The sequence below is a fragment of the Symphodus melops genome (assembly GCF_947650265.1).
Source record: "Symphodus melops genome assembly, chromosome: 9".
NCBI lineage: Eukaryota > Metazoa > Chordata > Actinopteri > Labriformes > Labridae > Symphodus > Symphodus melops.
In genome coordinates this window covers 21975909-21989901 of record NC_136699.1, presented here as the reverse complement: position 1 = coordinate 21989901, position 13993 = coordinate 21975909, and the positions used below count along the sequence as shown (strand labels likewise).

Genomic DNA, 13993 nt, shown 5'->3' with positions numbered 1-13993 from the left:
TTTAGTTTTCGAAGCCTGTCAAGTAAGATAACAGTTTGTTTGAAAATACACATAGAAAGCTGTTGTATCCCTTCAAATCTGAGATTGTTGATCCCCCTCTGGTTGAGGTAAATATGAGGTAGACGTCCAACTTGCCCAAAACAATTTGTTACAGAGGGACAGAAGGCAATTTGAATCCCATTTGACAAGTTGCACTATACTGTCATCTGCAACAGAGAACTAAAACTGGACAACAGATGAAATATACAGGCAGGTTGAGCTCCCATGGAAACTGTGAACCCTTAAAGGGATCACAACAGAAAAAAACATTTCCCCCACAGGGACCTATTATTCTTTTCAAAGTATATTTTCTTAGCACAGAATAAAATAGAGAAATGCAAACACATCAGAATCTAACAATAGAAGACTAAAAGTCTCATTGTCCAGGACAAAGCAGGGGTCTGGAGATGTTGACTAAAAGTAGTAGAATTTAGAATTAACTAATAACTTCAGTAAGATGTATACTGATATGAAAGTGATATAAATGTACAGACACATAGACAATACCTGTTTGTCTGAGTAATACATTATGTACTGTATGTCCTCTAGGTCATGCAAGTTTAAACATGAAGATTTATTGTGTTCTGCTTCTGGCCTTTATTACAATATATTACTACTATAAAAAAGAATAATAGAAAAGTATATGGACAGGGGAGCTCACAGTTTTTTTTGGAGGTCCCGAGTTGGACACTTAGTACAGTTGTCGTCATAATCAGCCAGAAGGTCAGGGGTTCAATCCCCAGCTCCTGCAGCAACATGTCCAATGTGTCTTTGGGCAAGACACTTAACTCTGAATTTCTCCTGCTGCTTCATTGGCAAATGGGATTAGCTATACTGTAATGGTAAATGGTATTCATTTAGCTAATGTGGGAACTCCTACTCTGATATGTCGAGATCAAAAAATGTGACGCCCACCAGCTGTTAAAAAGAATTATTCATCAACTTTCTGAAAGCTAAACATTTCATCTGTGGCCTGTATTAAAAGAGGAACTAATGAGCTGGAAGTCCCGGACAGATGGGGAAAGCAGGACATTTATTTAGCTGGTTGTGGTTTTTTTATATGACAAGAGAAAATACATAAGTACATCTGCTAAAACATAAGTACATCTGCTAAAAGAGTCCCTGTCAGTCATCTAGTGGCAGCTGTGGCTCAGGTGGCAGAGCTGTTGTTGTGGTCCAATGTGTCTTTGGGCAAGATACTTAACCCTGAAAGACCCACTGCTTCATCTGCAGTGTATGAATGTGATTGGTTACTTCTGATGGTCACTTTACATAGAAACCTCTGTCATCAGTGTGTGAATGTGTAGGTGTAGTGATGACATGTGATGTGTGGTTGTAAAAGTGCTCTGATTAGTGAGAAGACTAGAAATATACAAGCTCAAGTTCACTAAATCTAAAAACATTAAAATGGTTTATATTTGATCTAAATACTTTTTGAAACACTAATTGTTCTGAGTTAATACTGACAACTCAATCAATCAATCAATCTTAAATCTGTATAGAGCAAATTCATAATGCACATTATCTTGAAACACTTTACAAAAAGCAGGTAGAAGACCTTACTACTTTAGCAATATTTTAGCAGAAGTTACAGTGACAAGAAAACACTTCAGAAGTTACAGTGACAAGAAAAAACTTCCTTTTAAGAAAAGAAGACTGTGTCCTCCTCTGAGTCCTCCTCATGGATACTTTAGACCAAGTGCAAGTCACTCTCCACAGGCAGGTTTAAAATAAGATTTAAAAAGATTAAAACAAAGAAAAAAAACAGTTGTAACTAAATCCAATCTTTGAATAAAAACATGACCTGAGTACTTGAGCCGACCCTCTCTTTACTGTTTCATATAATAGTGGGGCCTTTGGGGTGAAGGTTATACCCCTTCACCCCAAAGCCTGTCAAATGTTTGGATGACCCAGTATAAAGAAACAGATCAATGGTTAAGACCACATGCTGTCGATTACTATAATTTGACTGTGTCATTATCCCACCTGTTATGGTCAAAAATTTCATCTGCCTGTTTGTTTTATATTTTAAGAGGGAAGTTAGTGGAATAACTTCTAAAACATTTACTCTAACACTGTGGGTTGTATTTATTCAATTAGTCATCACAGCATGGACTTCAGATGACTCACACAGTTTACTTCTTTATTTGTGTTGTGCCTTTCCCCCCTCTCTGATCGCCTGGGCCCTTCAAAATATCCATCAATCCAAGACCATCTACATGACAGAAAAAACAGGTATAGACATTAAACGGCTTCTGTAACTGTTACACTTAAGTTATCTGTTCTACATGAAAGCAAAGTTTCTCCTACATTCACCATCCTGCTGTATTATCTGGGAGGTTGGCTAAGAGGAGAGTTGCAGAGGAGTCCAGTCAGCTGCCATCTGGCCCAAGCTTCATGTTTCAGCACCATGGACAGCGCACAAGCCTCAGTGCATCCCGGCAGCTCTGCTCTATATTTAATGCTTTTTGTTTTGATTTCCAGAAAGATCCACCTTCAACAACAACAACCCTAATACAGAAGTTTTGCAAGGATGGCATACTACAGTATGTATGAAGCCAATAAAACAACCCAAAGTTGACAGAGTTATATCATATCCATGAGAAATGAAAATGAACTCGAAATGCGACTTATATTTGCAGGAGAAAGTTTAATATACTTCAAATGAAGTTCACTGGATCACACCCACGGCTACCAAACCAATGTAGTTGCCAGGCTCGCAGGTTCATCAGCCAATAAACTCGTTTTTATGTTTTAGTTGCTATAAAAACAACGAGTAGCCCTTGACACGTTTAAAGTCTTTGTAAGGTGTTGCAGAGATTTGGAGTCCTGTGGATGAGGGGACCCTCTGCCTCCCTCTCTCTCGACACATATGTGACGTGTGATGTGTTTTGATTAAAGACGGGTCTCTCTCTTCAAGAGGGTGCTGAAGGGACATACAAACTTTGGCCGAGGGACAGCGTTTCAGAAGTCTAACAGTTTTTATGTGATCATTGATTAATGAGGACTTGACACGAAGACGCTAAATAAGAATGCGTTCTTGGAATTGTTTATTAAAGCTGCGGGGATGTAGGAGGTACACCTCAGCTGCCTGTCACTATCCCTTGCCCTGAACTGGAGGAGTCACCGGCAAAAGATGTCCCAATGTGAGAGGGCCTCCAGTACAGACGAAGGAGGATGAAGACGAGGGGAGAGGGATCGAGAGCGGAAGAGGTGGAATATAATGAAGTTGAGTGGGAAAGGACTGTGCACCGTCTTCTCCAGCACCCTCCTCTTCGTGAGCGCCCTGAGCGAAGTTGTCGTTGGATTAAGATGCGTCTCGTTGGGATCTACAGTGAGAGCGCATTTCCACCTTGGCGCCGCGGCAGGGGCTTTCTACTCCGGGCTACTTGTGGGAATCGGGCAGGTCCTGCTGGGCTCTGCGCTGCTCTGTTGCAAGGAGAAGCCCGGCTGCAGGAATTTCTTTCTCCTCGGTGTTGTCGTCTTTTTGTTGGGAGTGCTCACTGCCTTTTCCGGGGCGGTAGTAGACGGGGATACGGCTTCTCTGGTAGAGAGGAAATATTCTCATTACTGCTTCCACTCATTTGTTGCAAACCCTGCCTGCGATAAACTGAAGGAATACCAGCGGACTCTGGTAATCTCCACTGTTCTGAGCACTTTGGAGTGCATTCTTGGGCTTATCAACCTAGTGGTCATCAAAAGCTACAAAAGGGCACAGGTTTCAAGGGGCAGACAGGCTCAGAGACAGCGTGTCGGCGCGATCATCTTTAGTGAGGAGCGGGACTGCGCCTCCGCTGATTTCCAGCCTGTGTCTTACATCAATTTGGGTGTTTTTCATGTGTTTGACGAGACAGGTGCAGAGGTGCAGTGTGGGGGACACCCGTCAAGCGAGCTGCCGGGATACTCTCCCACAGATCCAGAACTAAATCACTGCTTCCCTTTCTCCTACCCGCTCCCCGCCGAATTGCCGCCCGCATACGATGACATTTTTCCCGCAGAGGCATGCAACACATAGCAGCTCTGGAGTAGCCGTCTGCACTTTTCTCTACCATGACAATCAATTACATTTACTCTGCTCTGTTCTCCAAATCCCCGTCAAACCAGTAAGTTTCCCACGAAGACGAGAGCAGACACTTTTAAAGACCGATCCATCTAATCCAGATGTTTTACTTAAACCTCTGCTCAATAGCTCAAATAACTGATGTATCAGCAGATCCGAGTGACGCTGGCCCAAAAATGTTCATAAGCAACAGCTTTCAAGTATCCCGTATAGCAGTTTGTGACTTAAACATTTTTACTGGTGAATAAAAAGTGTATTTAACCTCATCAGATGTCATGCTCCTGTCGATATAGCTTTCCCGGGTTCAGCCCCTTTATGTGATTGTTGTGTTGCTGCTAGTTAATCAATATATAGCCTATTTACATTTCTCAAACTGTTTCAACCTATCCCAAGTTAAAGGTGGACTGAAACGCTTCAAAATTTTTGATTCCACTAATTCCCATAATATAACTGGATGAGGACCATATTAACTATCAAGCCACACTTACCGCGTAAACAAATTTAAACCATTGATTTGTCTCTCAACATCCAGAGCGAGGAAGCAGACCTCACTGTGACGTCACACACGTGGAGTTGTTTCACCTTGCAACCTTTCTGTCAGAGAAAAAACTCTGAGTTGGATTGTACCAAAGATAAACATGTTAAAGGCTGATTATTCAAGTAACTGCTATAACTAATAATGTGCTTTTGGAACATCAGAGGAAGCCCAGGGTCAGTCCGAGCATCAATCAGTTTTATACTTGAATGACTAAGTAGCAGGTAAGCTAACCATGCAAGTTTTTTTTAATTTGGTTTTCTTTGATCATGTAGGCGTGCCCATACAACCTTAAAATATGTGTCAGTGTGTGTGTGTGTGTGTGTGTGTGTGTGTGCGTGTTTGTGTGTGTGTGTGCGTGTTTGTGTGTGTGTGTGTGTGTGTGCGTGTTTGTGTGTGTGTGTGTGTGTGCGTGTTTGTGTGTGTGTGTGTATGTGTGTGTGTGCGCGTGTCTGTGTGCGCGCGTGTGTGTGTGTGTGTGTGCATGTGTGCGTCTGTCTCCTAAAAAAGTTTTCTTATTAGAAATGGGACAGAAGGCAAACGGCTATTCAACAATTACTGAATGTTATTTAATTATCTGTCTGATTGAATACACTGTAAAATCTTGCGAGACGTTAGGCAAACTCTTCATAATGCTTATTGTTGTATCATAACAAAGAGTAAGGTATTTTACCTGATCTTATGTAAAGTCTCTTGAGAAAACATTTAGTATGAAAATTACAGCATGTAAAAATATCTTTTTGTTAACTAAGAAGAGCAAACATGAAGACATTTATTGGAGGAAGGAATAGAAGAGAACACACATACTGGACCATTTGATGTTGTTGCCTCCTTTATGCCACTCTTTACATCAAGATAATTTGGCAGTGACATATAATCTACATATTTATATTCTTTGTTTGATTCAAACATCCCTTTTGGTGCGCAGTCATAACATTTTATGAAAAATGAAAATGTAAGAATACACGATAACTATAGTTTGTATTTCATCTAGCAAGGGTTGCTTGAGCTGATTTTTATCCTCCAGCAATTCATATTCAAGTCGGTTTCATACATTCCCACTGTGAATCCATGACAGCCAGGGTCTTCTTGTCAAACTTCTGCTTGAGAGGAGAACACTGGCAACATTTACCTGGTGACTTTTCTGTGCTTGCCTTCAAAATCTGACTGACATCATCAGAATCCAGGACAATTCAAAATTAGTGTTGATTTAACAGGATTTACTGTACCTTTAAAGACATCTCATCACATGCTTTCTGCAATATAAAATACTAACAGTTAGTCAGTTCACATCCACAAAAAGCAAAGACACGTTAGGTTGTAATGTAGAGCAGAGCCATCTGTATTCTCTGCAGCCGGTATTTTTCTCTTGTTTGATAGCGGTGGTGCATTAGTGTAATGACAGCCTCCGGCCCTGGTCACACAAGGTAAAAAACGCTGACTTGCATTTCTAAATTCCTCCCTCTGGGGAGGGGGGGGGGGGGGGGGGGGGGGGTTGCACAAGTGATTACACTGCAGATATTTGGATGAATGATGTATGTGGACAGTACAGTACGGGGGTTAAGCGGATGAAGTCTTGAGGTGAGATCCAACATTTCTTTGGTGCTTGTTGAGACTCAGTGACACAATTAGCTCTTAACACTAAATTCAGTTTTCAAATGCTGCTCGCACAGAGACACTAATGGTACAGGAGGCACTAAAGGCTCGAGCAAACACACATTGAATACAATTACTTTCCATTCGAATACATGTCCTGAATTTTTTCAAGGACAAAACTGCTGGTTAAACCTGGGGAGGATCAATCAATACCTAAAAGCCTCTCATCTGACACATATCCAAATGTGTGCTGCATGCTGCCCGCAGATTGTCTGGAAAAGCTATACATTTGCTTTTAAAAGCCAACAATCTTTTCTAACAAAATTATAGTGCACTGCCTACGCTTCCAAGCGATTAGACTCAAAACTCAAACGTTATTGTTTCTTTGCACTTCCATTAAATATTCTGATCATCATTACCTTCTACACAAGCAGCAACCTTTGAGCTTTTGTTATGACTGAATACACCACTTGAAAAAAGCACTGAGTAGTGCTTTTAAAACCTTTAAGTGGCCAACCAATGTCTGTGATGGGTTTGAAGATCTTGAATTAATAACTTGTAGCTAAATGTGCTGAAATCATAATCCAAATTACTTCAGGGTGAGCTAAATGTAGTGTGAAGATGTATTTTTTTCCAGCATGCACTCAGATTTTTTATGACTTTTACGCTTTAGAAACAGAAAGAAAGTTATATCGATGATGACAAACAGAACTGGCACAGAAACCGATCCATCTCACAGACAACTTAGGAAACTTCACCCACTAACAAAGATGTGATTATATGAATTACTTCTATACAATACATAAATAAAAAATATGTATTTTACTATTAATAATTATTTTATTGGGGAAAAAAAGAAGGATGTATCTTTTTGGATACATAATTAACATGCCACTTCTTAGAGTCTCCATGCTATTTGGAGTTGACATTTTTCAAGTTTTTTTATTTGAAAGCGAAGAGACCTGCTGGGCACCCTAAACTTTTAGCTGTTTCATGTAACAATTGGGCAATTAGAAATGTTTAAAGATATCATGGGAAATGGCAGGTCTGAGATCAATGTTCTTTACCCTCATTGGTCAAGCAATATCAAAAACGTGATGCTTCACCCCAACAACAACAATGTCAGTTAGCTAAGCATTCAGCAACACATAATTTCTTTGTTCCTTTTTCAGAGCACATGAGTGATTCATTTCTGTCAATTTTAGCCTAATCTGTCCTCTGTAGCAGATGTAAGCCTGTAAAGACATCCACCAATGTCTACCACAAGGTACCAATCTGATGAACCAATCACGTCTCCCTGCTGGTTCTCTACCCCTTGCGTCCATGAGCCCACACTCAAAGCGCATCCCCAGTGACAGAGTTTAAACTGTGAGTTTGTTGTTGGGTATTGTGAGTAGTGAATTAGTCGCCTTTTATTATGTGTTATGAAAAGGTTCCGTTTTTTTTAGTGATGAGCTGAGGTCCGCTTCTGGAGCAATAGCGCTTGTGCCTGTAAGTGAGGGGCGGGGCTTTAGAGAGTGCACAGAGGGGAGGGTGAAGACGGAGTACTGAGAAAATGCTACTTTTAAAATCATGCTAGTTTTTAAAAATGACCAACCCTGCCTTTAACTTAGCAAACATTCAACAACATGTACTCTACATGCAATATTTAGAAGCAGTTTACGGACCTCAGTATTTTATAACTGCTTTTTGCAGATTCTGTTTAAGCAAAGACGTTTAAGTATCTCACAAGTGAGGGTGAAGTACATTTTTAGGTTAACAGGCGTGTGCAGTATATCGGCAGTACATCTTAATGATTAAACTCCTTTGTTGTTGGTTTTAAATGATCTTTTATACTTCTTATAAATCTGATGTCTTTGTCATTTACATGAAAACAAAATTGTACCATTGCTTCAAAATATTATTTCCTGTAGCTAACTTTGGGCTACTTTGTTCATAAACTTAAAAGTATAATTTTGATGGAATTTCTAGGTGCCTCATTGATTTTCTTTGAACCTGAAATTCCTCCAAGAGAGAAACTGCATTATGACACATCTTAACATTTGAAGTACAAAGACTCAGTTTATAGTTTTTCAGGTTAAACAACCACCGACTTATTGTTTTTTTGTGACTTTGATTGGTCAGCAGGCCTGAAAAAGTAAAATCAAAGTTTTTAAATCAAGGGCTCTCAAACCAAGTAGAGTAAAATGTAGTTTGCAAGACGTAAACAACTGCTGTTATCAGTCAGGGGAGTAGTAATTTATTGCAAACAGTAAGTATTTCCCTCCAGGCTTCTTAACAAACTTTGTTGTGAGTTTTAGTGAACTGGATCCTCTCAGTGGCTTGGAAGAGAAACTGTGGCAGAGATTCAGTAAAGGGAGAAAGGGGAATCCTGGCATCTGCGAGCACAGAGTGAGTCATGCATCAATCAATAGCTCCTGCAGTGGCTGTGTTTTCAGGGGGAGCCAGATCTAAACTTGCAATAACCTCTTTGGCTTCCTGCCATCTGCCACTTAGCAGACAACTCCTGGAGCATCACAAGAGCAAAGTGGTGCAGTTGAGGTAAGGTTGCTTTCATAAGGGAAGATCCAAGTCATTATAAATCTTCAATTTCTTATGCAGCTGCTCTAACCCTGTTATTAGATCTGTCTCTCTCCGTCCCGTCTCCCCAAGCCTGATCACCTCACTGTACGGACAGGCACTGTTAATTTATGTTTCACATTTAAGCTTAACCCCAATTGGTCCAGCAACTTTAAGAGTTTATTGAGCTAACTAAACCTTATAATCACATACAAATGTATTGATTGACAGTTCCCACCTTAACAGTCAATCAACACATTCGTATGTGATTTTAAATGAGCCACAGCTGCCCCAAGAAATAACAAGGACATTATTATTAACATGAATGTGAGCCGAGTATTTCCATTGTGGCCCAGATGTGAATAAGAGGGAGAAAATGAAGAGAACAAAAACATAGCCACTGCTGAAGGTGTTGCCATAAGGATATATATCATAGAGCAAAGAGATTAAAATAACACAAGTACAAAATCACAGACTTCCCCAAACATAATAAGTTAACATTCTCCCTATACTACAGGATTACTCCCAGTACATGGGTATATGTAAGGTCCTTGTCACTTATATATTTTTTTTTGTTTTTAAGTCAGTAAGAAACAAAAAAGAGAGACCCCAAAGAATGCTGTATTTGTTTTTATTTAGAATATTAATCCCATACAAAAGACAGAGATAAAAAGCTATTTAAAACCTTTTTTAGGGGAGACAAAAACAAAAGATGTAATAATGTGCACACCGAAACAGGATGAACAGCAGAGTTACAATTAAGAACATAAAACATAAGGGAAGATAACAGAACGAGCATTTGCTTTTTAACATGACAAAGTATGACGTAGGCAACAGTGCGTCTTAACAAACACGTTTAACTTTGTTCAAACTATTCTTCTGATTCATGATGTCAATTAGTCTGTCTTTTCACCGCCAATTCAAAAACAAATGTCTAAATCTTGAGACAATTTACCAAAAAGCAGGTAAAACACCTCACTTCTTGCTATATTATCTACAAAAAGCTGACATCATGAACACTGAGCAACATTTATCAAAGCTACATTTAGATTCAAAGGATGGATCTCACAGAGAGAGAGAGGTGTCCCATCACTTCAAGGCCTCTTCTTGTGAAGCTGCAGGCTTTTCAAAGATCAGTACTAGATCAGACTTATTTTTCTTTTTGAGCTAAGTTTTTTTTTTTTTTTTCATGTTATCACAGTGACTTCTAAAAGTGTCCTAACAAATGCTGAGATCCATTGAATGAAAGATTTCAAATGAGTTGATCTACATCTACATACTTGTCTTGCAGGTTTGTTGCAATTAACAGCAAGCTCCAATTAAAGAAACTGAAGCCAAAGCAGAAGTGAGAAAAAATGTTGGTCCTCAAGTTCAGATTAATAAGGATAAAAAGAGTCAGACGGATCATAAAGGGTGGTGAGGGGAGGGTTAGTGCTTCAGCTCTTTGCTTGTTATTATGGGAAACCAAAAGCTAGTTTGAAACAGCCTTTCCAACATGGAGAAAACAATAAGACTTGCATATCTAAATGATAAGGTGCACATAGCATCGCAAGTAAGAAGGGCTAGTAAGTGAAGCAGACCTTTTAAGTCGTATAACTAGAGTGATTTATTTTAAGGAATTAATGTTGAAAAACAAAGTACAGAAAACAATATAAAGCTGACCCAGTTACTTACACAATGCCAAAAATGTTTAATATTTTTTAGGAAATGCGTAGCACATGAAGTCATTTATTTATAATCCACCTCATTCTACATCTTGCTGGAAAAAAAAAAGATTACGTTAACTAACTACCTTGTATGGAGCCTAAAGGTCACATATTATACAAAATACACTATCATGTTTTTAAAAGTGTGTCCCCTAGTCTGTCTACAAACCCCCCGGTTATGAGAAAAGTCCATCCTCTCCGTCTTTTGCCTGCTACACTTTTCCAGGCTCACACTGCAAGACTTTTAAGATCCTTCCCAATTTTGGGCAGCATCACACACACTTGGCACATCACAGGATTTCCTCAAGATTATTGTGCCGAGCTGAGGAACGCACCACCTCAGATCTCACTTAAACAATGGAGCTGGCCATTAACTTTTGCGGATGTAATCCTTTGTGCAGAGAGGAAAACGCATACATACTGTATACATATAGTAGCCTATATCCTTCAGTGAGAGCTGGAGGTAAGATTGTAACTATAGTTGTCTAACACACCTGTGCCGGTTTCCTCCTGCTGCCCATTACCCTCCTCACTCTCAGTGACTGTAGTCACAAACGACTTCTGACAGACCCTTTCATGACGTCCCTGATGATCCCCGAGCAGATTGGGGGCTTAACATTGGATCTTTATACTACTGACACAACAAGGTTATAAGGGCAGACCTTGCCTCTGTGGGAGAGGACGGCTCGGACCTCAAATTGTTCCGAGCATCCTGAAGTCTGAGCCAGGCTCGTGTCTGCCTTCTCACCGAAAAGTTGAGCACTGAGTGAGAAAGCCTGAGTACCCCAAGCCCTTCCAGAGAGGGGCGTGGTCAGACAGCTCAAGATCAAATACAGGATCAGAGTGGATTTAGAATAAGAAACTCCACAGTACTAATATTTAAAGTTGTTGAAAAGGAGGATAATATGTGACCTTTAAGTTTCAGTGACAGACAGCCTGTTGATTGTTAAAGAAAGTAACTGCGTCTGGTGACCTTTCCAGATAACATTTTGTGGATACCACAGAAACATTTTTCATGAATTACTGAACTATGTAAAGTTAGAGCTGAAGAAAAACAGATTGAATAAAACATGCTTTAAACACGTTGTTTGTCCTTTACTTTATTGGCTTACTTTAGAAGAACCAGTTTAACGTTCTGGTTTTCTGTTTGTTTATCAAAACTATAAAGTGGATTCAATTAGATCTGACTTCCTTTTGTTATTGTTGCCTACAGTGTATTATTTTGATAAATATGGTGTTGTATCCAGAGATGCAAAATAATGAAATAATGATAAGTGAAACATAGATTTGACTGTAAATATCTACAGCCTTAAGTTTGTGTTTTAAGTGCACACTCAAACTCCGCAATCCGCACCATCCCTAAACATGCTTCACCCATAAAGTCCAGTTTGTTTGACTCGTGTGAGCGCTCTGATCTGTGCTCAAGCTCAGCACACGCCCGTGGCCCTGGCACTCATGGAGGAGGTGTGTTTCAGCACGGTACATTTCATGCATAAGAGCACAAAAAGCTAGATGCTAATTTTGTTAGCAGTAATTTGATAAATTACGGCAGTGCTTCGAATGTGACATGACAAAATTGTCTTGGAAAATGCTCAGTGGATTTGCTGCCTCATCTAACTTCTAGCAGTGCTTGGTCCAACTCCAAAACAATAAGTGAAAGCACCAGAAGGTTTGAAGTCTTTACGTATTTGTTATCAAAAGCTCTGCGAGTTTGCATTCATTCTGTTCTCCTATGAAACTTATAGTCAAAATATAGATCTATTGTAACTCTGCATTATAGTTTTAGCAGCACAGTATTTCACTGTAGTTTGCTCCTGAGGTAAATATTTATAAGTTAGAATATAAGTTATTCTTTCAAAAAGCTTCTTTCCACAATTTCACATTTATTCACCAGAAGAATCTTTGTCCTCAAAGAGACGCAAATATCTGAAAAGACTAAAAACGTACATTCTCATTTTCATCTCTATTTTTTGGAAAACAACACAAGAGTGCAAAAGGAAGACCCTTTCAAAAGCAAAGTCTCAGACTGTAAAGATATTAAGTGGGGATAAGCATGTTGTCCTGTGTATCGGTCTGAAAGTCCTTCACACAGTAAACTGTCCAATCCTTTGATATCAGTGGAACTCAAGTCTTCAGCTCCTTAAGACTTACTGGAACTGGGGCTTTGCTCCATTGTGTAGAAGAAGAGGCAGACTCCTGCAGTCAGCAGTACGTGCATGGACTCGTACAGTAATTTTGGTGAAAAGACACTCCATATGAAGAGATGGTACCGCAGAACAGTTACCAGCACAATGTAGGCTGCTGCTGGCACAGACCTTAGCAGGGCTAAGCAGTAGCAGCCATGGCCAACTGCAACCGGACTCCTACAGAGAGAGAGAAAAAAAGGATTCATCAGAGGACAGGAGAGCACTGCAGAGAGAGCTTTGGATAATAAGATAACTTCCTGTAGAACATAGGGAAAATACTGAGTGTGTGAACCAAGGTCATATTTTTAATATGAGGTTAAACCCTTCTAATGCTGATTTTTGGTGATTCGTGTACAGCCACATTTTCCCTGTTTTGAGTTGTGACCTTCTGTTTTATCTGTTTCTACTGTTACATCACGTTAACATGACTGTTAACCAGCATCATTTTAAAGGGGAGCAGTGGGGATATTAAAAGAGTATAATGTAAAACCAAACTCACACAGACATTTAAAAAGGTTTTGTGGACACCTCTCTGGTACAGTTTCTTACACACAAGGATCTGGTTTCACAGAGTACCAGAAGGGGAGTCACATCCAGCCCTAATCCCAAGACCACTCAAAGAGTTAAAGTTTGGATGTGGAAATGTAATCAGCCAGAGAATTCAAAACCAATAACAAATAACTAATAATCCATGTTTTTGTTTTTAGTACTATGTTGGTTGAGTATCTGTTAAGTGTCTTACTGTAGTAAGACTTGCAAATGGTCTCCATCTCGTCTGGAATTTAAAGCATTTTTTCTCGGTCTTGTCTCAGTCTCAGACTGAGATTTTATTAGATAGATAGATAGATACTTTATTGATCCCGAGGGAAATTCAGGGCATCCAGTAGCAGTATACAGACAGGCAGGACACAAGACACAAGACATTGGTTACAGTACAAAACATCGGTTACAATGCAATACACACCCGCTGTCCCCCCTCCCCTCTCTATACAATAATCCCCCAAACAAGATTTAGCAGCCCCTATGTGACTAAGAGTAAAGGTTAAACCTGTGCAGTTGGCATTAGCATTAAATTTAAACTTATATAGCATGGTATACCTAACCTGTGAGGAGAGAGAAGCATGTGTGCTGTGTGTGCTGGGTGTATGTATAGAGGTCTTTGAGCTTATGCCCGAGGTGTGAGTACAGTCGTTAAACAGTCGTTAAAACAGTGAGCAGTGATTTGCATTAAGTGTCCTAAACAAAGAGGTGAGACCAGGGATGATTCGGGTGATTGCTATTTAAGTACTCAACTATTGAGGAGCAGATTAGC

General features: G+C 39.7%; 2 protein-coding genes and 1 long non-coding RNA gene across 4 annotated transcripts in view; 1 reads left to right on the top strand and 2 right to left on the bottom strand.

Annotated features, from left to right (window-relative positions):
- Positions 1 to 2156: 2156 nt before the first annotated feature.
- Positions 2157 to 4594, bottom strand: LOC306829872. The gene is made up of 3 exons (XR_013779918.1): positions 4362 to 4594; positions 2350 to 2533; positions 2157 to 2254 (listed from the first exon to the last, which is right to left on the bottom strand). It is a non-coding gene; the product is annotated as an uncharacterized lncRNA (long non-coding RNA).
- On the top strand, positions 2988 to 4373 carry tmem271 (transmembrane protein 271). Its single transcript, XM_079353073.1, has one exon. The coding sequence runs from the start codon at positions 3263 to 3265 to the stop codon at positions 4052 to 4054; it is 792 nt and encodes a 263-aa protein (XP_079209199.1). The 5' UTR covers positions 2988 to 3262; the 3' UTR covers positions 4055 to 4373.
- Positions 4595 to 9403: 4809 nt separating the features above from the next.
- The window catches only part of pigg (phosphatidylinositol glycan anchor biosynthesis class G (EMM blood group)), a 31284-nt gene continuing 26694 nt past the window's right edge, over positions 9404 to 13993 (bottom strand). The window contains exons 13-14 of one of the 2 annotated variants that reach the window (XR_013779917.1): positions 12180 to 12858; positions 9404 to 12075 (exon numbers count right to left, since the gene is read on the bottom strand). Coding sequence is in view for 1 of the 2 variants with exons in the window: in XM_079353060.1 (XP_079209186.1) it covers positions 12636 to 12858 (223 nt within the window). In the remaining variant the exon portion in view is untranslated. Of the gene's footprint in view, positions 12859 to 13993 lie in introns of both variants that reach the window. The other variant, XM_079353060.1, reaches the window with a different exon arrangement.